This window comes from Cyclopterus lumpus, chromosome 10, assembly GCF_009769545.1.
Source record: "Cyclopterus lumpus isolate fCycLum1 chromosome 10, fCycLum1.pri, whole genome shotgun sequence".
NCBI classification, from domain to species: Eukaryota; Metazoa; Chordata; class Actinopteri; order Perciformes; family Cyclopteridae; genus Cyclopterus; species Cyclopterus lumpus.
Window position 1 is genome coordinate 23,365,821 of NC_046975.1, and position 23,120 is coordinate 23,388,940.

Sequence of the window (23,120 nt, forward strand, 5' to 3'; positions counted from 1 at the left end):
GCGAGGTACAAGTTACCTTTTGTATCTCGCGAGGTACAAGTTACCTTTGTACCCCGTGAGGTACCGATCCTCCACTCTTTACCCACAAATCAATGACCCTGATTGAGGAATGAGAACCACGAACCGGAGGAAAACTCTACATAAATTGGACAGTTTCTCTATTTTTAGTAAAAGAAACGCCCGTCATTTAAACGATCGTCTCTTTTCCAGATCGAAGCCACAGACCGGGGCATCCCGCCGCGCTCGTCCACGGCGAGGCTCGACATCGAGTGGATCGCCCGCCCGCCGCCCTCCGCCGAGCCAATCGCGTTCGACGAACCCCCTTTCGCCTTCGCCGTCATGGAAACGGAGCCCGTCACTCACATGGTGGGCATCATCGTGACGGAGACGCATCGGCAGAGGTGGTTCGATATCACAGGTGAGGGGGAAGTGAACACACGCACACACACACACACACTCACACACACACACACACTCACACACACGCGCACACACACACTCAGGCGCTGGTATTGATCGGAAGATGTTTCGCTTCCAACGAGCTTCAAGCGCTGATGAAAAACAAGCATCATCCAAATGAGTAACGATTTCTCAAAGAAGACAACGACTTTCATTTCAACGAGTTTCTTCCTCCGTTTTTGGAAAAGAAACAAAACAACATGTTTATTAATTACATCTGACGTTCAGCGTATTGGGTCTCACAGACACACGTTCTCAACCTCCAGGGCTTCAGTGCTCTCTCACCACATTTTGAGCCCTTCGCCTGAGGTAAATACCCACAATTCACAGCGTTGTGACGCTTAAACCACAGACTGTATATAGGAAGTTTATATATCGCTGATTGGTTTGTGTGACGGATGTTTTGAAGCCTCGAGTTTCGTCGATTCTTGCCGTCGCCATCTTGGCTTTTTTTTTTTGTTCAACCTATAAACGTAAATTACCATATTTCGACTATTTGGAGTGACGTAGAGACGCCGCACAATCACTTTCTTATAGACTTCCACGCAAACTTGACTTCTTAGTGCAACTGGAGAAGTCTCCCCCTGCTGGTCAGTGGAGAGAATGCATGTTTTACGACGTTAAGTTGCCGCCTGGTTTAAACACGTTGGTTACCGGGGGAACGGGTTAATTCTGGCTTCTTAGATTGACACAGAAACATTAAGGATTGAAGATGGAACATAAAAACATGACACACCTTGTTTATTCATCTTTCTTTTTTTCATTTCGCTTATTCGGTGCAGATTTTGGCATAATTCCCATATATATATTTACAGGTTATAAATATACATATATAAAATACATAATAACCAATAATTCCCATAGACTGTATATAAGAAGTGGACATAGTCATCGTGACGTTACCCATTGATTTGTGGACGTGTTTATGGTCTGTTTGACTCTAAAGGACCATAATTTACTAAATGAACATCACGCTGTATTGAAGAAGACTTGAAACTAGAGATTGAGACCAAAAACTAATGTTTACAATGTTTACTGAGGGAATAAATCAAGAGAAGTAGAGTCATTTATATAGACTTCTATACAACCAGAGGAGTCGCCCCCTGGTGGTCAGGAGAGAGAATCCAGCTTTAACACATGAAGCATAGACTTCTATACAACCAGAGGAGTCGCCCCCTGGTGGTCAGGAGAGAGAATGCAGCTTTAACACATGAAGCATAGACTTCTATACAACCAGAAGAGTCGCCCCCTGGTGGTCAGGAGAGAGAATGCAGCTTCAACACATGAAGCATAGACTTCTATACAACCAGAGGAGTCGCCCCCTGGTGGTCAGGAGAGATAATGCAGCTTTAACACATGAAGCATAGACTTCTATACAACCAGAGGAGTCGCCCCCTGGTGGTCAGGAGAGAGAATGCAGCTTTAACACATGAAGCATAGACTTCTATACAACCAGAGGAGTCGCCCCCTGGTGGTCAGGAGAGAGAATGCAGCTTTAACACATGAAGCATAGACTTCTATACAACCAGAGGAGTCGCCCCCTGGTGGTCAGGAGAGAGAATGCAGCTTTACCACATGAAGCATAGACTTCTATACAACCAGAGGAGTCGCCCCCTGGTGGTCAGGAGAGAGAATGCAGCTTTAACACATGAAGCATAGACTTCTATACAACCAGAGGAGTCGCCCCCTGGTGGTCAGGAGAGAGAATGCAGCTTTAACACATGAAGCATAGACTTCTATACAACCAGAGGAGTCGCCCCCTGGTGGTCAGGAGAGAGAATGCAGCTTTAACACATGAAGCATAGACTTCTATACAACCAGAGGAGTCGCCCCCTGGTGGTCAGCAAAGATGGATTCGATGGATATAAGATGATTAAATGCTAAATGAAATGTGGATAAAATAATACAACATTGCCACCACAGTGATTTCCTGGATTGACGGCTGAATAGAGAAAGAGGAAAAAAAGGCCTCGGTGTCAGCCGGACGCGTTCCTCCTCTCATCACCTGCCAGATCACCACAGGAAGGACGAACTGGTCATTCCTCCTCCTCCTCCTCCTCCTCTCTGGCTTCTCTCAGGCCCTGAACACTACGAGAACGACCGTCACCGAGGCCGTCGTGAACATTTGAAAGCCGTGACCATATTCTCATATTTGGAATGGAGCTCATCCCCCTCCCTGTGACTCCGGACGTGCCGGTGCCTCGTTCCCTTTGAGCCTCCCACCGGGGTCTGCCAGGCCGCTTCCTGCCAGGTGTGGCGGGCTTGACGGAGCTTCCTCCTGTTCGGTTCGCCGTGCCAGAACCCCCGAAGCCCGACAGACGCTTTCAGTTGTCTCATAGTTTCTGACATTCAAGTCCCCCCCCCCGTCCCCCGTCCCCCGTCCCCCCCCCCCTGAAGGAGTCTGCTAACGATAGTTTAAAAATACAGTTTCCAAAATTATTAAAGCATGAAAAACATCTTTTATTTTTTTCGTCTTTCCACATCTTTTTGTTTAGATGGAAAAATGTCTCTTGCATTTACTCTTTATGTTCTTTTTTTAAAATATATGTATTTATATATAATTAACTGACCTGTCCAATATTTGAAAAATATAATAAGTATATCCCCCCCCCCCCCCCCTGGTGTTTGCTCCGGGGGGGGGGGGGGGGGGGGGGGGGGTTGTCCCGTCACAGGACTCCTCTCTCTCCCACGCAGATACCATCAGGGCTGCTTTCTCACCTTCCTCCTCTCTGGCAGCAGAACCCAGATGCCTATCGTGGCCTCTCTGCCGATAGCGAGACAAATGAAGAACCCCCCCCCCCCCCCCAGAGTGGAAACGCAGACTCGGGAGGGGGAGGGGGGTCTGCAGCAACTGGAGGACGCCGTCTCTGGGCCTGAATCAAGCAGGAGGTCCTGCTTGGTGACAATCTATCCCCTTCATTCAAGGAGTCGCTGCACTTTTGGTTGAAGTTTGTGTGTCACGGTTCTGCACGGCTGGAGTGAAGAGAGGGATGAAGAGAGAGAGAGAGAGAGAGAGAGAGAGAGAATCAATCGATCCCGACCCCTCACCTTTCCCCTCGCCCTCGTGAGCAGTGATCTGAAGAATGCAACTGCTGATCGAATCAGAGGAAGCGGCGTCCTCTCTGCAGGAGAGTTGACCTGAGTCTGTGCCTGCAACACGCCGCTGTGGGGGGGGGAGGGGGGGGGGGGGGGTCTGTCATGCCAACTGGCCCTGAAGGCCATGCTGGATGTCTGGACCACGTGAGGATGGAGACACTCAAAACTTCGGGGAGCTTGTTCATTCAATCATACGCCACGATATATCAAATGTCCCAGCCTGAGCTCTCAATGTACCTCTCAAAAGGCTGCATTGAGCCCCCTTTGATTTGAATGAGCGTCATGAGCAGTTCTCACTCTGATGCCTTCAGACGGGCCGAGCTGCACAGGCCACGACGTGAAAGACAAAAGAAAAACACCTTTTAGGTTCAGAGGACAACACTGCTTGACTTTTTTAGTTTCACGCGGGACACGAACGGATGTCTCCTTGGTGAAAGTCCCGTGTTTCTTCTTTTTTTTGTTTTTTTTTTCAGCCACTGCATCCACTAACTCCTCAGAAAAGAAAATCTGTCTCTTCAGCTGCCAGATGTTCCGCTTTCTTCGCTCGCTAACCGCGTGGCGGCACTCAGCGAGAAGCTTATCGCAGCTCGTTCGCTTGGATAGCCCCCCCCCCGCCCCCCCCAAAAAAAACATCCTCCTGTTTTTCGTCCGGAAAACGAGGAAATAAATGAGAAAAGAACGAAAACCATTTTAAAAAATCAAATCAGATAAGTTGAGAGGGAGGTCAGGGACGAGGAGCCAGAGGCCTCTCGGCATGCCTTGTGGTCCCAGATAAAGACCCAGAAGATTAATGGAAGAACGGATAGATTGATAAAAAATAAACGTCGGTGAAATCCCTCCATCGTTCTTTTCCTGTGGCACTTTGTTTATTTATTTTTATCTCCCCGTGCCACGAGTAAAATGCTTTTTTGTTTTTGTTTTGCCCGTTGGGAATGGAACCCCCGACCGCGGCGGTGGTACCGGTATCTTCCTTGAAATGATCGGTAACGTGAAACATCGTTTTCATCCGGCTTCCCTCTCGTTGTCCTGAGACGACAGCCGGCGACGAGCATCGCCGAGTCCCATCCGGTCTTCTTTTGTTTACTTAGTATTTGATCCGCGAAGCCTTCGGGTGTTTGGGTCTTTTCTAGGAAAGCGAATCCTGAATCGGTTAAACGGACCCCGTCGTTTTCAGCTCGCTGATTACGGCGTAACGGACCGATCGTTGGGTCGACTCCAGGTCCACAAACAGATTATACTGCATGGAGTGTTTTGTTGTTGTTGACGGGAGAGAAGTGCTTCATTCCTTCTTCACATACGTGATTTAGATATAAGTGAAAGGACGGCCTTAACCGTCGTGTGTGTGTGTGTGTGTGTGTGTGTGTGTGTGTGTGTGTGTGTGTGTGTGCGCGCGCGTGCGTGCTGAGCCCTCCGCAAGGTGTGTACATCTCAATAAACACCATCTGGTCGGAACAGGCGTACGAACACACAACCTGCTGAGAGAGAGAGAGAGAGAGAGAGAGAGAGAGAGAGAGGAATCAAGGGGGCGCAGGATAAAGAGAAGGAAGGAGGGAAGAGTGGAGAAAAAGAGAGAGAGAGAGAGAGAGAGGAGTTTTTTTGGTGAAAGAGAGAAGAAAAAAACTTATTCCACATTTTACCATTTTTTCCATTTTAATTGGCAGCAACAAGGAAAATAACAGCTTGTCTGGTGGTCTGGTGGGTCTGGGGGTCTGGTGGGTCTGGGGGTCTGGTGGGTCTGGTGGGTCTGGTGGCCTGGTGGCCTGGGGGTCTGGTGGGTCTGGTGGGTCTGGTGGGTCTGGGGGGTCTGGTGGGTCTGGTGGCCTGGGGGTCTGGTGGGTCTGGGGGTCTGGTGGGTCTCTCCGCATAAGACGCCGTCGATATGTCCCGCTGTGATGATGGATCCCATACGAAGGACAGAAAAATCTATCTCTCTCTTTTATATATTTTTTTTCTTTTGCTATTTTTTAATTCCAGTTTATTGGAAAACGTGTTTTACAAAAAGTTGACACGATCGACTCCCCCGATTTTGGGACCAGTGGGATCCGAGTTTTTGGCCTTCAAAGGTGTCAGAGAGCATATTATTAATTACAGACCCCCCCCCCCCCCCCCCCCCCCCTGCCCTTCACACGCTGCAGGACGATGCCAAGACGCATCTTTCCTTCCATCGGTCAAACTCCGACCTGCAGACTCTTGACACGCCGTCTGAGACATCGCATGTGACAGCTGGACGCCCTCGAGCCCACGGACTGAACCCCTCTCGCTCTCTCTCTCGCTCTCTCTCTCTCTCTCTCTCTCTCTCTCAGGTGGCGATGAAGAAAAGGACTTTGACATCCAGAGAAACACGGGAACCCTCTCCATCGCCCGGCGGCTCGACGCCTCCCGGCGCTCCAACTACAACGTGACGGTGCGGGTCACCGATGGCCACCACAGCGCCACCACACAGGTGAGGAAACGGGAGGGAGGGAGGGAGGGAGGGAGGGAGGGAGGAACCAAGGGAGGGAGGGAGGGAGGGAGGAACGAAGGAAGGGAGGGAGGGAGGGAGGAAGGAAGGAAGGAAGGAAGGAAGGAAGGAAGGAAGGAAGGGAGGAAGGGAGGGAGGAAGGAAGGGAGGGAGGGAGGGAGGGAGGGAGGGAGGGAGGGAGGGAGGGAGGAACGAAGGGAGGGAGGGAGGAAGGGAGGGAGGGAGGAAGGGTTGGAGGAAGGGTGGGAGGGAGGAAGGGACGGAGGGAGGGAGGGAGGGAGGAATGGAGGAACGGAGGAACGGAGGGAGGAAGGAAGGGAGGAATGGAGGAACGGAGGGAGGGAGGGAGGAATGGAGGAACGGAGGGAGGGAGGAAGGGAGGGAGGGAGGGAGGGAGGAACGAAGGAAGGGAGGGAGGGAGGGAGGAAGGGAGGGAGGGAGGAAGGGTTGGAGGAAGGGTGGGAGGGAGGAAGGGAGGGAGGGAGGAATGGAGGAACGGAGGAACGGAGGGAGGAAGGAAGGGAGGAATGGAGGAACGGAGGAACGGAGGGAGGGAGGGAGGAAGGGAGGGAGGGAGGGAGGAAGGGAGGAACGAAGGAAGGGAGGGAGGGAGGAAGGGAGGGAGGAAGGGTTGGAGGAAGGGTGGGAGGGAGGAAGGGACGGAGGGAGGGAGGAAGGAAGGGAGGAATGGAGGAACGGAGGAACGGAGGGAGGGAGGAAGGGAGGGAGGGAGGAACGAAGGAAGGGAGGAATGAAGGAAGGGAGGAACGAAGGGAGGGAGGAAGGAAGGAAGGAAGGGAGGGAGGGAGGGAGGGAGGGAGGAAGGAAGGAAGGGAGGGAGGAAGGGAGGAATGAAGAAAGGGAGGGAGGGAGGAAGGAAGGGAGGAACGAAGGGAGGGAGGAAGGGAGGAAGGAAGGAAGGAAGGAAGGGAGGGAGGGAGGGAGGGAGGGAGGGAGGAAGGAAGGAAGGAAGGAAGGGAGGGAGGAAGGGAGGAATGAAGAAAGGGAGGAAGGGAGGGATGGAGGGAGGGAGGAAGGAAGGAAGGAAGGGAGTTAATTTCCCTTTTTTATTTCAGGATCAAAACATGTAAGAATGGCAGAAAATTGAAGAATACTTCAGGGAAATCGTGTCTTTTTGTGATCACACCAAAATGACATTTAGAAAAGTAATTCCACAAATACGAGACGATGATCAGCTCGGCTCACTTTTTGCAGAACTTTTTTAAGTGAGAAAAACACAATGTTCTCAACAACAACAAAGGGCGGGGGGGGGGGGGGGGGGATGCTATCCCTTCATTCCTTCCTCCCTCCCTCCCTCCCTCCAGTCCTTGTTTTGAGCGTGAACGTCTCTCTCGGGTTTAGAACAGAATCTGAAATCGGGGTGTGAAGTTTCCTTCTGCTTGTCTTTTTAATGTCGTCTCCTGCTTCCAGGCCTACATCCGCGTGTTGGACATGAACGAGCATCGGCCCGTCTTCCTGACGCCGCTGTACGAGGTGAGGGTCCATCCAGCGGGGCTATTAAAGCTCACGGGGGGGGGGCTTATTACAGTAATAACACCCCGGAGGACATTCTTTACAGTTAATTCTGGGTGTGTCAGCGATTGCAACCAGGTGTGACGAGCACCTGTGTACTTAAAGGGATAGTCTGGATGATTGTATATTAGTGCAGTCGATGTCGTGCTTTGGATAAAAGCGTCAGCTAAATGACATGTAATGTAATAATGTAATGTAATGCATAGAGACCGACAGAAGCACTTAATGATATATTAAAAAAAATCTCAAAAGTTTTGGAAAAGTCAAAATGTGTATGAACCCTGTGAAGGAACTAACTAAACTTTTTTTTAAATATTCATATGTTTATATTTAACGCTGAGTTTTAAAATAATTACTATGCTTTTTAAAAGAAAGACGCTCTAAATATAAACAGGCGTACGCTCTCACACTTTTTCATGTATACACCCGAGATTTCACAAAATGTTTGGTCATGAAAATTTGGTTTAAAGTCATGGAAAAGTCATGGAAAAGTCATGGAAAAGTCATGAAAAAGTCAAAATGTGTATGAACCCTGTGAAGGAACTAACCGACGGAGGGATCAGCGTCTCCTGTGTGGTACTGTCCCTTTAAGGACTTTCATCCTCGTGTTCACGGAGGACAAACAGTACTTTATCTGAACAAATCCAAACCAGCTCTTTAAGGGTTTTTATACAACAAAATACATCTCGACTGACTAACTTTCCATCAAAAGAAAGCGCACCGATATTTCTCAGATTCTGAGAAGGAGTGTGTTTTGTTGTGTTTTATTATGTTTGATTATGTAAATTGCTGAGTGCCGCAGGCTGTGCTTTATGGATTTCAGCTCAGGTGGTTATTAGACGGAAGCTTTTCGAGAGTTAATATTTTTAAAGATTTAAATTCAAACGCACGTCGAGGATTATTATGAACAGGAATTGCGTCACGGTAATTATCAGGACAGTACAAGGCTTGCTGTAGTCTTCCTGTAATCACAGTAATCTCTGTTCCGTCTCTTTAAGTGTTGCTCCAACAGAAAATGTCTTCAAATTGAAAAGCGGAGACGCCCAGGGTTCTTTTTCCGTGACCTCGAACGAACCTTGAAACCTGCGCGCTTCCTTCCAGGTGAGCGTTCCCGAGGACACCTCCCCGTGGAAGGACGTCCTGCAGGTCGGCGCCGTGGACGCCGACGTCAACAGCAAGCTGGTGTTCTCCGTGCACGGCGGCCTCCATCCGGACAGCGCCAAGCTCTTCCACCTGGACCCAAAGAGCGGCGTCCTGGTGCTGACGCAGGAGCTCGACTACGAGGAGATCTCCGTTCACACGCTCATCGTCATGGTAACCACGCGGTAGAAATCAAACTAATGATGAAGGAATATGCGTTTAACAATTACGTGTTTATTTTTTATTTTGTCTCACCTTACATTTGACGTGTATACACTCATACAACATTATTAACTAACTTAACATATGAAGAATCCAAAGGATCAAAACGAGTCAAATAAAGAGCAGACAGTTAAAATTATGTTTCAATTTATTTCAAAATTATAATTTCCCAATTTATTGTAAACGGCTCAAATGCACCGGACATTTAAAGCTATTTAAAATGTGTTAATGTTTTAAATGGTGTGTTCGGCATAATAATTAGTTTATTTTATTTCATAGCCTATGAAGAAACAGTACATCCATTAGTTTATATTGTTTAGATATTCTGGTCATACTAAAATAATTCAGATTTTAAATGTGCATGGAAGATTAAAAACAATGCACACGTTGCATTAAAAGTGCCTTTTTTTTTTAAAAATAAGCACAACTGGTGCAGAACTCATTATTTAAATATAATTATTTAAAGATATTTCAGCTTCGGTCGTCTCCGTTGCTCCTCTTCAGGTGCGTGACCAGGAGATCCCGGTGAAGAGGAACTTCGCGAAGGTGGTGGTTCGCGTGGAGGACTGTAACGACCACTCGCCGGCGTTCCTCAGCCCCCGCTACGAGGCCAGCGTGTCCAGCGCGGACCCTCCGGGCACCGAGGTCGTCCGGGTCAAGGCCCTGGACAAGGACACGGGCAGCAATGCCGACGTCAGCTACTCTCTGAACTCCGGTGAGCCTTTTTGCTTCTTTTTTTTTTCCTCCAGCTTCGCGGTGCTTTTTGCACACACGTGGGGAGCCGCCGCCATTTTTATAATACGGGCCGCCGGGAGCTGCAGAGCCTTCAGATGTCGAGTGCTCAGCTTTGAGGGTTTTAAGGGCGGCGATTACGACGCCGCCTGAGGGAGAAAAAAAAAAAAAAAAAAAAAAGGTTTTCTCAGTAGATTTTCTGTTTGGGATTAGACGTTTAAAGCTCCTGGTCTCTCCAGTGTGTTGCCGGGCAACATGTGATCACAGCAGTCGGTAATGACCCCCAAATGCTACGTTATGCTGGCTCATTGCATTTCATACAGCCGACAACATCCATTCATGTAACTGACTTGGAGGAAAATGGCACTTTTTAACGCTAAAACTTATTTTTTTTAAAGCCAAGTTATGGAAAAACTATTTATTTTTAATTGTCGTGAGACTTGGATGAGATGATCGAAACAACATTGAAAAGCTCAATAAGTACAATTTTATTATGTAATGATTATGTATTCAATTTTCAAACCACGTCCCCCAAAATATTGAGTTTTTCCTCTTTAAAAAAAAATTACATTTCAGCACAGAATAATATATAAATGTACCTGTTAAATGTTTTTGTAATAACAACAAATGCATTGTTAATACAAGCCCGTGAGGCCGATACGTAGGAGATGAAGTCATTGTGTCAGGATAAAAAAAAGGATAGGATGGATTATAATAATTTGTTCTTTTCTCCCTGCAGGGAATATCGACAACGTCTTCTCCATCGACCCAGAGCTGGGCTCCATCCGCGTGGTAAAACCTCTGGACCTTCAGCCTCAGGACCGCTTCCACCTGACGGTGAAGGCCACCGATCAGGGCTTCCCTCAGCGCAGCGACCTCTGCTCCGTCCACGTCCACATCCGCACCTCCGACCAAACCCCGCCTGCCTTCTCCTCGGACGAATACCTGACGGAGATCGGCGAGTCGAGCGCCTTCGGAACCCCGGTGGTCGCCGTCTCGGCCTCCAGCCCCGCCGCCGTGCACTACGGGATAGAGAGCGGCGACGCCAACGGAACGTTTCGCATCAGCCCGTACACCGGGTCGATTTCGACGCAAAAGCCCCTCGACTTTGAGAACTGTGCCTCCTACAAGCTCACAGTCACAGCTTCCACCGCGGCCGGAGCCTCGTCCACGGCCGTCGTTCACGTCTACGTGATCGACGAGAACGACAACGCTCCCGTTTTTCATCGCCGGGCGTACCTGGGGCAAGTCAGCGAGTCGGCTCGCGTGACCAGCATGGTGATGGGAGAGCGGAACACCCCTCTGGTCATCCAGGCCTCCGACGCAGACAGAGATTCAAACTCTCTGCTGGTGTATCAGATCCTGGAACCGGAGGCCCGGAACGTCTTCAAGCTGGACCCGAGCACGGGCACCATCTCTTTAATCTCGCCCGTCGACTTTGAAGCCGAGGCCGAGTATCGCTTCACCGTGCAGGCGAGGGACTCCGGGGAGCCGCCGCTGTACGCGACGGAGCCCGCCAAGGTCACCATTCAAGTCCTGGGCGTGAACGACTGCCCGCCGCAGTTCAGCGCCCCTCTGTACGAGCCATCCGTCATCTCGCCGGCTGTCGCGGACGCGGAGGTGGTGCGCGTCGCGGCCCACGATGCCGACTCGCTGGTCACGTACACCATCACCGAGGGGAATCTTCACAACGCCTTTTCAATTCACCCCAATACCGGAGTCATCACCGTGAGCAACGTGTCAGAATTTGGGCCTTTTTACCGGCTGGTTGTCAAAGTCTCCGACGGGCTCTACAAGGACTCGGCTATCGTCAAAGTGAACGTAACAAACGTCACGGAGAGCGGTCTTGGCTTTCAGCAGAAAGTGTATTCGGCGAGCGTTGCAGAAAACGTAAAAACGGTCAAAGCTGTGGCGGCACTCCAAGCCACAGGTTGTTTTTTAAACGAGCCTCTTTTATATTCCATAGTCAACCCAGTGGGGATGTTTGTAATCTCCCAGACGTCCGGCGTCCTTGAAACAACTGGTTTCCCCTTCGACCGAGAGGCGCGGGACGTCTACGACGTGGTGGTGAAGGTAGAAGACGTGAGAACGCCGCCTCGGACAGCGACCGCCCGGGTCAAGGTCTTCATCGACGACGTGAACGACAACGCTCCGCAGTTTCTAAACTTGCCTTTTTCAATGGCGATTTCCGAAACCGCCGATCCGGGAGACGTCTTGTATCAAGCGACGGCCGTCGATGGCGATCTGGGAGAGAACGGGTCCATCGTGTACTCGCTGGAGGACGACTACGGCCTCTTCGGGATAGATCCCGACATCGGGGATGTGACCCTCCGAAGGCCTCTTGACTTTGAAGCTCTGAATAAGTATGTTTTGACCGTCTTGGCTACAGACGGCGGCGAGCCCGCACACGGCGCAATGGCACAGCTCAGCATTCAAGTCAGGAATCAAACCAACCCCGTTTTCCAGACCCTTTTGTATCCCCTGAAAGTCCCTGAAGACGTGCCCCCGCTCACCACCATCTTACACGTCCAGGCCAGGAATCCAGAGGGCTATCGGCTCATCTACAACCTGGAAGAGGAAAACGGCTCGCAGCACTTCCACATCGATTTCAAAACCGGCGTGCTGACCGTCGCCGACCCCCTGGACCACGAGAGCCAAACCACGCACGCGTTGACGGTTCGCGCCACCGACTCTGTCACCGGAGCTTTCTCGGAGGCCTCCGTTGACGTGGAAGTAGAAGACGTGAACGACAACGCGCCGGTTTTCTCAAAGCCAGCGTACGCTGTGACCTTAGAGGAGGGCCTCCCAATCCACACTGCTGTGGTGCAGCTTTCTGCCTCCGATAGGGACTCTGGCAGAAATAAAGATCTGACCTTCCAGCTGGTGAAGACGGAGAGTAACGAGACAGATTTCTTTGAGATAGACCCCCGTAGCGGATTGATCGTCACGAAACAGGTGCTGGACCATGAAAACACGAAACACTTCCATTTGAAAATCAAAGCCACCGACAACGGCAGCGTTCCTCTCAGCAGCGAAGCCCACGTCTTCATAAATGTCACCGACGTCAACGACAACCCGCCGGACTTTGCGAGCTCCCAATATGACGCCTCTCTGGATGAAATGGCAAAGTGCGGCCACATAGTCATCAAGATCCAAGCGTCGGATCCGGACTCCGGGGACCCGGACAACCTCAGGTACAAAATCCTCTCGGGGAACGAAGGCCGCTACTTCAACATCAACGAGTCTTCGGGAATCATCTCCTTTTCCAACGTCTGCAAGAGGAATCTGGATCCTTACTACAACCTGACGGTGGCGGTGTCGGACGGGGTGTTCCAGAAAACGGCGCCGGTGAACATCGACATGATAAACAGCAACAGGCACAGTCCGCATTTCAAGCAGAGCGTCTACGAAGCGGAGTTGGCCGAAAACGCCGAGGCGGGGACCCGGGTGATCCGGTTGGCGGCCGTCGACCCCGACGACGGGCCGTACGGCAGCGTTGACTACACCATCATAAACAAGCTCGCCGACGAGAAATTTGCCATCGACATCGACGGGCAGATCGTCACGACGCAACCGCTGGACAGAGAGAACCCGGCCCAGAGGGTCATCGCCATCAAAGTGATGGCGAAGGACGGCGGCGGAAAAGTGGCCTTCTGCACGGTCAAGATCATTCTCACGGACGAGAACGACAACGTCCCCCAGTTCAAGGCGTCGGAGTACCAGGTTTCAATTCAGTCGACCGTCAACAAAGGCTCCCCCGTGATCCAGATCGTGGCTTACGACGCGGACGACGGCAAAAACGCCGACGTCACCTACACGGTGGACGAAGCCGGAGGGGCGACCGAAGACGTCATCGAGATAAACCCTTTCACCGGAGTCGTGAGCGTCAAGGAGAGCCTCGTCGGCATGGAGAACAAAATCTTCAACTTCAAAGTGAAAGCTCGCGACGGCAGCGTTCCGTTCTATAACTCCACGGTGCCCGTTCAAGTCAAAGTGGTTCCTCCCGAGGTTCCCCTCCCGAAGTTCTCAGAGCCCCTCTACAGCTTCTCGGCCGCGGAGGACATCCCCATAGGGACGGAGGTCGGCTCGGTGAGGGCGGACTCCAAGATGCCCCTCATCTACAGCCTGGTGAACGGGAACACCGTGGAGAGCAACAAGGACAAAGTGTTCAGCATGGACAAAGAGAGCGGGACTCTGCTGCTGCAGAAGACCATCGATCACGAAAGGACCAAATGGTATCAGATAGACGTGATCGCTCGGGGGAGCCACAACGGGACCGACGTGGCGTCGCTGGTGTCCGTCAGCATCCAGGTCCAAGATGTGAACGATAACCAGCCGCTGTTTGAGGCGAACCCGTACAGGGCCTTCCTGGCTGAGAACATGCCCGCTGGAACCACCGTCATCCAGGTGAGAACGTTTAGAACTGGCTGCTACTCACTGTGGACGTGTGTTTTAGTTTTGTTTCAAATGAAATGCCCACACTGATATTAGCTAAATACGAGCCCTTAAAGCTGCATTCTCTCTCCTGACCACCAGGGGGCGACTCCTCTGGTTGTATAGAAGTCTATGCTTCATGTGTTAAAGCTGCATTCTCTCTACTGACCACCAGGGGGCGACTCCTCTGGTTGTATAGAAGTCTATGCTTCATGTGTTAAAGCTGCATTCTCTCTCCTGACCACCAGGGGGCGACTCCTCTGGTTGTATAGAAGTCTATGCTTCATGTGTTAAAGCTGCATTCTCTCTCCTGACCACCACGGGGCGACTCCTCTGGTTGTATAGAAGTCTATGCTTCATGTGTTAAAGCTGCATTCTCTCTACTGACCACCAGGGGGCGACTCCTCTGGTTGTATAGAAGTCTATATAAATGACTCTACTTCTCTTGATTTATTCCCTCAGTAAACATTGTAAACATGAGTTTATGGTCTCAATCTCTAGTTTCAAGTCTTCTTGAATACAGCGTGATGTTCATTTAGTAGTTTATGGTCATATAGAGTCAAACAGACCATAAATTATGGGATGCTTTAGGGGCGGGGCCACCTTGCCGTTTTCTGTGTTTTCATTTCTCACCTTTTAACCCTTTTTATTTCGACCCTCAGGTGACCGCCAACGACCCGGACACGGACACGAACGGCCGCGTGACCTACACCTTGGCGTCCCGACCCGAGGACGCCGCGGCGGACGCCACCGAGGTGTTCTCCATCGACGGCGACAGCGGCTGGATCACCACCGCGCGGCAGACGGACTGCGAGGCCGCCAGGTTCTACCGGTTCGACGTGGTCGCCACGGACCGCGGCGGCGACGTCAAGCTGTCGTCCAGCGTCCTGGTGGAGGTGACCGTCACGGACGAGAACGACAACCCGCCGCAGTTCTCCGCCAGCGCGTACCGCGGCTCCGTGGTGGAGAACAGCAGCCCCGGCGAGGTCATCGTCTCCATGACGACCGCGGACGCCGACGTCTCGCTGGAGAACCGCCTCGTGACGTGTTACATCACAGGTGAGTTTGCATGAACGGAAACGTAATTGCGTGTCACTCGTACGTCTTTTTCTGTGTGTGTGTGTGTGTGTGTGTGTGTGTGTGTGTGTTTATCAGTCAACTCGCTACAAGTTTCAATTAAATCTTTGTAAATCGCCCACAACTTGAGTCACGATGGTACTTCGTTCGGCCTCAGGTTGATCACAAAGAGGAGGAGGTTGAACACGACAGGACTACCAACCAGATGCCCCGCAGCCAACGACAAAAACAAAGCCGCCGAATAATGCAAATTTATTTAATTTTCCTCTCGCGGTTCTTAAGGAGCTCTTGCTGTCTTTTGGATTATTTATAAACGTTTTTTGACACAACTAATAAACATTAAAGTTACCCGCCGGTGTGATTTGATGTGGAGGGATTTTTACTTATTCAACAAAGATTTCCGGTAGTGGCTCAGAGACGGTAATATATTTGTATTTTTAAATAATCACCCGATCGCTGTCGAACGTTTTTAAAAAAAAATTTTATATACATATAAAAGAAAGATAAGAAAACAATAAAATGCAAAGTACCCAAGGTGAGTCAGCCTCATATTTAATATTCAAAACGCAGACGTTTTGTGAATTATTCATCGGGGAAAAAAACCCACATCTGAACTCGATATCAAAGCTTGTATTAAACAAAGAAAACCGAATAAAAAAAAAAAACGTTGACACTTGTCAGAGGGTAACGAGAGAGGCAAAAACAACCTCAACACAACCAATCAGAAACTCGGCAAAGAGCACAAGCCGATACTACGCGTATGTAAAACTATACAAATGTAGGATCCAGGATCACCGTAACTGTTTCTAGAAAGTTCTTCTCCCTCGCTGTCCTATACATAATCCCTCCAGCGGGTTCTGGGTCTAAACCGGGTCCTCGTAACATAAGTGTTTGAGTTGGTGATACCATCTGCACTCGGGGGGGGGGGGGGGGGGGGGGGGGACGTTTCCTTTCTTTCCTTTCTTTTTTCTTATTTATTCTATTTTCAGGAGCAACACCCGACATCCATCACATCCCATTACTGTCACGACGGCTTTCTCTTTCACTTTTTTTGTGGTTTTTTTTCCAAGATAACCAAACATTCTTCTATAAACACAATGTTAAAAAAAAAGCACTCTTAAGTAGTAATTCAATGAATGAATGCATAATAAAAAAAGTAATACATAAATAATGTTTAAAATGTTTTGTTTTTTTAAATTCAAATAATTAAACGATTATATTTATCTTTGCAACAATAATAATAATACATTTAATAATATTTGTAATTCAATAAATGAATACATAATAAAAAAAGTAATACATAAATAATATTTAAAATGTTTAAAAAAAATTCAAATAATTAAACCATTATATTTATCTTTGCAACAATAATAATAATACATTTAATAATATTTGTAATTCAATAAATAAATACATAATAAAAAAGTAATGCATAAATAATGTTTAAAAAAAATATTCAAATAATTAAACGATTATATTTATCTTTGCAATAATAAAATAATAAAAAAAGTAATACATAAATAATTTTTTTAATGTTTTACAAAAATATTCAAATAATTAAACGATTATATTTATCTTTGCAACAATAATAATAATACATTTAATTATATTTGTAATTCAATAAATAAATACATAATAAAAAAAGTAATACATAAATAATTTTTTTAATGTTTAAAAAAAAAATTCAAATAATTAAACGATTATATTTATCTTTGCAACAATAATAATAATACATTTAATAATATTTGTAATTCAATAAATGAATACATAATAAAAAAAGTAATACATAACTAATTTTTTTAATGTTTAAAAAAAATAATTCAAATAATTAAACGATTATATTTATCTTTGCAACAATAATAATAATACATTTAATAATATTTGTAATTCAATAAATGAATACATAATAAAAAAAGTAATACATAACTAATTTTTTTAATGTTTAAAAAAAATAATTCAAATAATTAAACAATTATATTTATCTTTGCAATAATAAAATAATAAAAAAAGTAATACATAAATAATGTTTAAAATGTTTTAAAAAAAAATTCAAATAATTAAACCATTATATTTATCTTTGCAACAATAATAATAATACATTTAATAATATTTGTAATTCAATAAATAAATACATAATAAAAAAGTAATACATAAATAATGTTTAAAATGTTTAAAAAAAATATTCAAATATTAAACGATTATATTTATCTTTGCAACAATAATAATAATACATGTAATAATATTTGTAATTCAATAAATAAATACATAATAAAAAAAGTAATACATAAATAATGTTTAAAATGTTAAAAAAAAAATTAAAATAATTAAACGATTATATTGCAACAACAATAATAATACAATTAAATACTATTACCACAACACATTTCTCTTGTTTTTTTAAATACCACCTGATCCTGGCGAGATACATAATCCCTCCAGCGGGTTCTGGGTCTAAACCGGGTCCTCATAACAGTCGGAGGAGCCCAGAAAACCTCCTAAACCTCCTAAAGGGGGACGTCCAGGAGGCACCCCGATGAGGTGTTGAACCACCACCATCACCTAGCGCTATATAAAATACTGTGATCGTCTTAATAACCCAAACGTTTAATCAATTCATCACGAACACAATCGAAAACAAACGATCGTTAGTTGTAGCGCTCGTTTTGCCAGACCGGCGTCCTCAGAGTAACTCTTTGTCCCGGCGCCGCAGACGGCGACCCGCTGGGCCAGTTCGCCATCATCCAGGAGGACGAGGGCGAGTGGGGCCTGATCGTGAAGGAGGCCCTGGACCGAGAGGCCAAGGACCGGTACACGCTCAGGGTCACGGCCACCGACGGGAAGTCCGAGGCGCCGGTCACCGTGGACGTCCACGTCCTGGACGTCAACGACAACAGTCCGCAGTGCGAACAGGTGAGGGGGGGCGACGGCGAGTTACCTTTCACCGTACGAACAAATGTTTGAGTCTTCACGTCTTCAAGTAGCGATGCGCCGATGGGGAATCGTATCAGTTTCATTGGAGGGTTTTTTTAGTGGAGAGACGTGGTTCAACCTCTCTTGTAAAAACCTTTTACTGTCTTGAAGCCGCGAACCATTCGTGTGTTCCACACATACAGTGAGCTGAATGCAGGACGTCAGACCCGCAAACCAAAAACAATCAATTCTGAGAGGATCACAAATGGAGCATTGTTGTGATTTCGTCAAGAGTATACAGTGTTTTTTTGATTTCCCTGAGCTATAAGCTGCTGTTGTTGTTGTTGAAGATTTATCAAAAAGCATCCTAATATTATGAAGGTATTGATTTCTGACGGGAAGCAAAGATGACTCTTACTGGTCTCGTACTTCACTTTATTTATTTATTTATTCATTTATCACTTTACACACAACGCGGAACCAAAGAGAGTAAAAAATAAATAAAGAGGACGCCTTCGGAGAGGCTTCAGGAGAAATAATAACACATTTTATATGTATAGCGCTTTTTAAAAAGGTGCTCGAGGCATGCAAAACACAAAACACAGACCATTTACTTTCCATTTGGAAAATCGGTGGTCTGTGTTTTTTCAGCCGTCTTCTTTTTATAAATCTAGTCTCCTCTCGCCGGTTCCTTCGAGGTCACCGACCCGTAGCTTCGCGTAAAGTGCCGCGCAAATGGAAAGGCCCTGATTATTGTCATTGTCCCCCAGCTGGCGTACGCCGAGGCGGTGATGGAAAACTCGCCCTCCAGCACGTTCGTGCTGAAGGTTTCGGCGTCGGACGCGGACGCCGGCGCCAACGGCCAGATCTCCTACAGCCTGCACGGCGCCAACGCGGACAAGTTCCACCTCGACCACCGGACAGGTACGGCGGCGCCGGTCGAGGGTCAAGGACGCCGAGCGCGCCGCGCCCTCTTTAAAGTGTTTGAGTTGGTGATTACCATCTCGGGGGGGGGACGTTTCCTTTCTTTCTTTTTTTCTTATTTATTCTATTTTCAGGAGCAACACCCGACATCCATCACATCCCATTACTGTCACAACGTCTTTTTTCACTCATTTTCCAAGATAACTAAACATTCTTCCGTAAACACAATGTAAAAAAAAAAAAAAACGCTCTTAAGTAGTAATTCAATAAATAAATACATAATAAAATATGTAATACAGAAATAATGTTTAAAATGTTTCTAAAAAAATTTAATAATAATTAAACGATTATATTAATCTTTGCAACAATAATAATACATTTAATAATATTAGTAATTCAATAATTAAATACATAATAAAAAAAGTAATACATAAATAATGTTTAAAAAATGTAAATAATTAAACGATTATATTTATCTTTGCAACAACAATAATAATACATTTAAATGCTATTACCACAACACATTTCTCTTGTTTTTTAAATACCACCTGATTGGCGATTATATTTATCTTTGCAACAACAATAATAATACATTTAATAATATTAGTAATTCAATAAATAAATACATAATAAAAAAAGTAATACATAAATAATGTTTTAAATGTTTCTAAAAAAATTCAAATAATTAAACTATTATATTAATCTTTGCAACAATAATAATACATTTAATAATATTAGTAATTCAATAAATAAAAAAAGTTATACATAAATAATGTTTTAAATGTTTCTAAAAAATGTAATTATCTTGCAACACATTTCTCTTGTTTTTTAAATACCACCTGATTGGCAATTATATTTATCTTTAATCGATTATATTTATCTTTGCAACAATAATAATAATACATTTAATAATATTAGTAATTCAATAAATAATAAATAAATATTAAAGTAAAATAAGAAATAAATAAATATTGTAATACATAAATAATGTTTAAAATGTTTCTAAAGAATTAAAATAATTAAACGATTATATTTATCTTTTGCAACAACAATAATAATACATTTAAATACTATTACCACAACACGACTGGGTCAGTGGTTAGCATGCCCGTCTTTCAATCAAGGGGTTGGCAGTTCAATCCCCGCCCTAGTCGATGTGTCCTTGAGCAAGACACTTAACCCTGCATTGCTCCCCGTAGCTGTGTCTACGGTGTATAATGTAAAGTGTCTTTGAGTATCTAGAAAAGCACTATATAAATTAAATGAATTATTATTATTATTAACACATTTCTCTTGTTTTTTAAATACCACCTGATTGGCTGTAAGATATCACACAGCTTTACTGCACATTCAATCTGTAAACTGCTAATGAAATGTGTGAAATTCAACATTAGAATTCATATTATGCATATAATACCGTGTTTATTATTATTATTCCAGGAAAAATGACAAAACCAGGTGACAGAGTTATGATGAATATGTATCCCTTCCCCCCTCCAGGTGAGCTGTTCACTCTGGCCGTGTTGGACCGGGAGAGGGAGGCGGAGTACAACGTGGCGGCGAAGGCGACGGACGGCGGCGGGCGCTCGTGCCAGGCCGACATCCGGCTGACGATCCAGGACGCCAACGACAACCCGCCCCGCTTCTCCTCCAGCCGCTACGAGGTCACCGTGTTCGACAACACCACCGTCGGGACTCCCGTCGCCGTCGTGTACGCCACGGACCCGGACGCCGGTGGGTTTTTATACTAAGTGAAGGAAGGAAGGAAAAAATAAATAACCCCACAACGGTTTTTCCCTCTCAGGTCAGAACACGCCGCTTCGAGCCTCTAGGCCGCGGTATCAGCGACTCTTTACTCAGCTGAAGCACACAAGGCGGCCTTTGTGCGCGGCGGTGGATTAATTAATTCCAAACGCAATAAAAGAACGAGCTCTTTTCCCTGCTGACTTTTTTTGCTTTTCCACCCCCGAAGCCTCTTCCACGTTGTGTCACCCAGCTGGGCGGCTAATCGTTCTCCACTCAGAGAGACGTTAACCCCCCCCCCCATTTCACCTTCTCAGAGTTCTCTGAGGTGTCTTTATGGTCTGTTTGACTCTAAATGACCATAATTTACTAAATGAACATCGTGCTGTATTGAAGAAGACTTGAAACTAGAGATTGAGACCAAAAACTAATGTTTACAATGTTTACTGAGGGAATAAATCAAGAGAAGTAGAGTCATTTATATAGACTTCTATACAACCAGAGGAGTCGCCCCCTGGTGGTCAGGAGAGAGAATGCAGCTTTAACACATGAAGCATAGACTTCTATACAACCAGAGGAGTCGCCCCCTGGTGGTCTGTAGAGAGAATGCAGCTTTAACACATGAAGCATAGACTTCTATACAACCAGAGGAGTCGCCCCCTGGTGGTCAGGAGAGAGAATGCAGCTTTAACACATGAAGCATAGACTTCTATACAACCAGAGGAGTCGCCCCCTGGTGGTCAGGAGAGAGAATGCAGCTTTAACACATGAAGCATAGACTTCTATACAACCAGAGGAGTCGCCCCCTGGTGGTCAGGAGAGAGAATGCAGCTTTATCACATGAAGCATAGACTTCTATACAACCAGAGGAGTCGCCCACTGGTGGTCAGGAGAGAGAATGCAGCTTTAACACGTGAAGCATAGACTTCTATACAACCAGAGGAGTTGCCCCTGGTGGTCAGGAGAGAGAATGCAGCTTCAACACATGAAGCATAGACTTCTATACAACCAGAGGAGTCGCCCCCTGGTGGTCAGGAGAGAGAATGCAGCTTTATCACATGAAGCATAGACTTCTATACAACCAGAGGAGTCGCCCACTGGTGGTCAGGAGAGAGAATGCAGCTTTAACACATGAAGCATAGACTTCTATACAACCAGAGGAGTCGCCCCCTGGTGGTCAGGAGAGAGAATGCAGCTTTAACACATGAAGCATAGACTTCTATACAACCAGAGGAGTCGCCCCCTGGTGGTCAGGAGAGAGAATGCAGCTTTACCACATGAAGCATAGACTTCTATACAACCAGAGGAGTCACCCCCTGGTCTGATAACTAGAGAACAGAAACAAACTCCTAGATTAGTCGAGTTTCTTTTCTCACCTTTTATTTGTATCTTCCTTGTTTCCTTCTTCTTCTTTTTCTTCACTCTTGTGTGTTTCATCACAGAGTTTGTACATTTGTATTTAATCTCTTCAGTGTGTTACCGCTAATCAAAACTGAGCGCGCCTGAAGTTTGCTGACGCAGTTTGGGGCCAATTTCGACTCCCGTGTTGGGATGTTTTATTCATGCGTTGGCTTTGATGGTTGGTCGGGTTTTTATTGGTGTAAACAGTAAAAGTAAAATAAAACAAGGCAGTTTTCCTCATCAGAAACCATCTGTGGTGCTCAGTCGGTGTAGGCCTGTGTGTGTGTGTGTCCCAGCACGCACACGCACACACAAACACACACACACACACTGGAATAGTCACAGTTCCCACAAGAGGATCAATATAAATGCACAAAGACAAACACACACACACACACATGCTTTTGTTTGCACAAAGATGGACAAATTCCAACAGGTAGACACACACACACACACACACACACACACACACACACACACAGAGACAAACAGAGCTGTTAGGGGAGCAGACAGAACAGGTCAGCCACTCCTTCAGATGTGCAGCAGCTTGTCCTCCTTCTCTACACAACTTTCTCACAGAAAACAATGACTAATGGACTTTTCTCTTTTTTATTTATTCTTTTAATATATTTATTAAAGAAATTAATCGTGGGGTGGGGGGGGGCATATTACATTTTCATTAACTGCAGGTTTTCCCAAACAGGTAGAGACAGAAATGCATGATGCTGCTCCGCCAGCGGATCTCTCTTTTAATTTAATACGGAAACATTTAAGAGAATAATGATGCATGTATATCAATATCATCCTCCCTAGATTCATCCGGAAGGAAACCGCTCTCATGAACCATTTCACTCTCAATCCAAACACGAGGAAAGAGACGACATCAACATTTATATCACCCGTCCTCCAGAAAGCAGGATTTTAATTCGCTGAACTCTTTCAACGCGGTGAAACGATGCATCTTTCCTCGAGAACGCGGAGGCCGAAG

The 23,120-nt window shown here is 46.3% G+C and overlaps 1 protein-coding gene across 1 annotated transcript in view; it reads left to right on the plus strand.

Moving 5' to 3' along the window:
* The window catches only part of fat2 (FAT atypical cadherin 2), an 85,126-nt gene that overhangs the window by 25,229 nt on the left and 36,777 nt on the right, over positions 1 to 23,120 (plus strand). The window contains exons 6-15 of the mRNA XM_034543573.1: positions 211 to 418; positions 5,859 to 5,998; positions 7,448 to 7,510; positions 8,651 to 8,863; positions 9,416 to 9,626; positions 10,383 to 14,050; positions 14,740 to 15,136; positions 17,865 to 18,064; positions 18,835 to 18,988; positions 20,489 to 20,722. Of these exons, the coding sequence (XP_034399464.1) occupies positions 211 to 418; positions 5,859 to 5,998; positions 7,448 to 7,510; positions 8,651 to 8,863; positions 9,416 to 9,626; positions 10,383 to 14,050; positions 14,740 to 15,136; positions 17,865 to 18,064; positions 18,835 to 18,988; positions 20,489 to 20,722 (5,488 nt within the window). The remainder of the gene's footprint in view (positions 1 to 210; positions 419 to 5,858; positions 5,999 to 7,447; positions 7,511 to 8,650; positions 8,864 to 9,415; positions 9,627 to 10,382; positions 14,051 to 14,739; positions 15,137 to 17,864; positions 18,065 to 18,834; positions 18,989 to 20,488; positions 20,723 to 23,120) is intronic.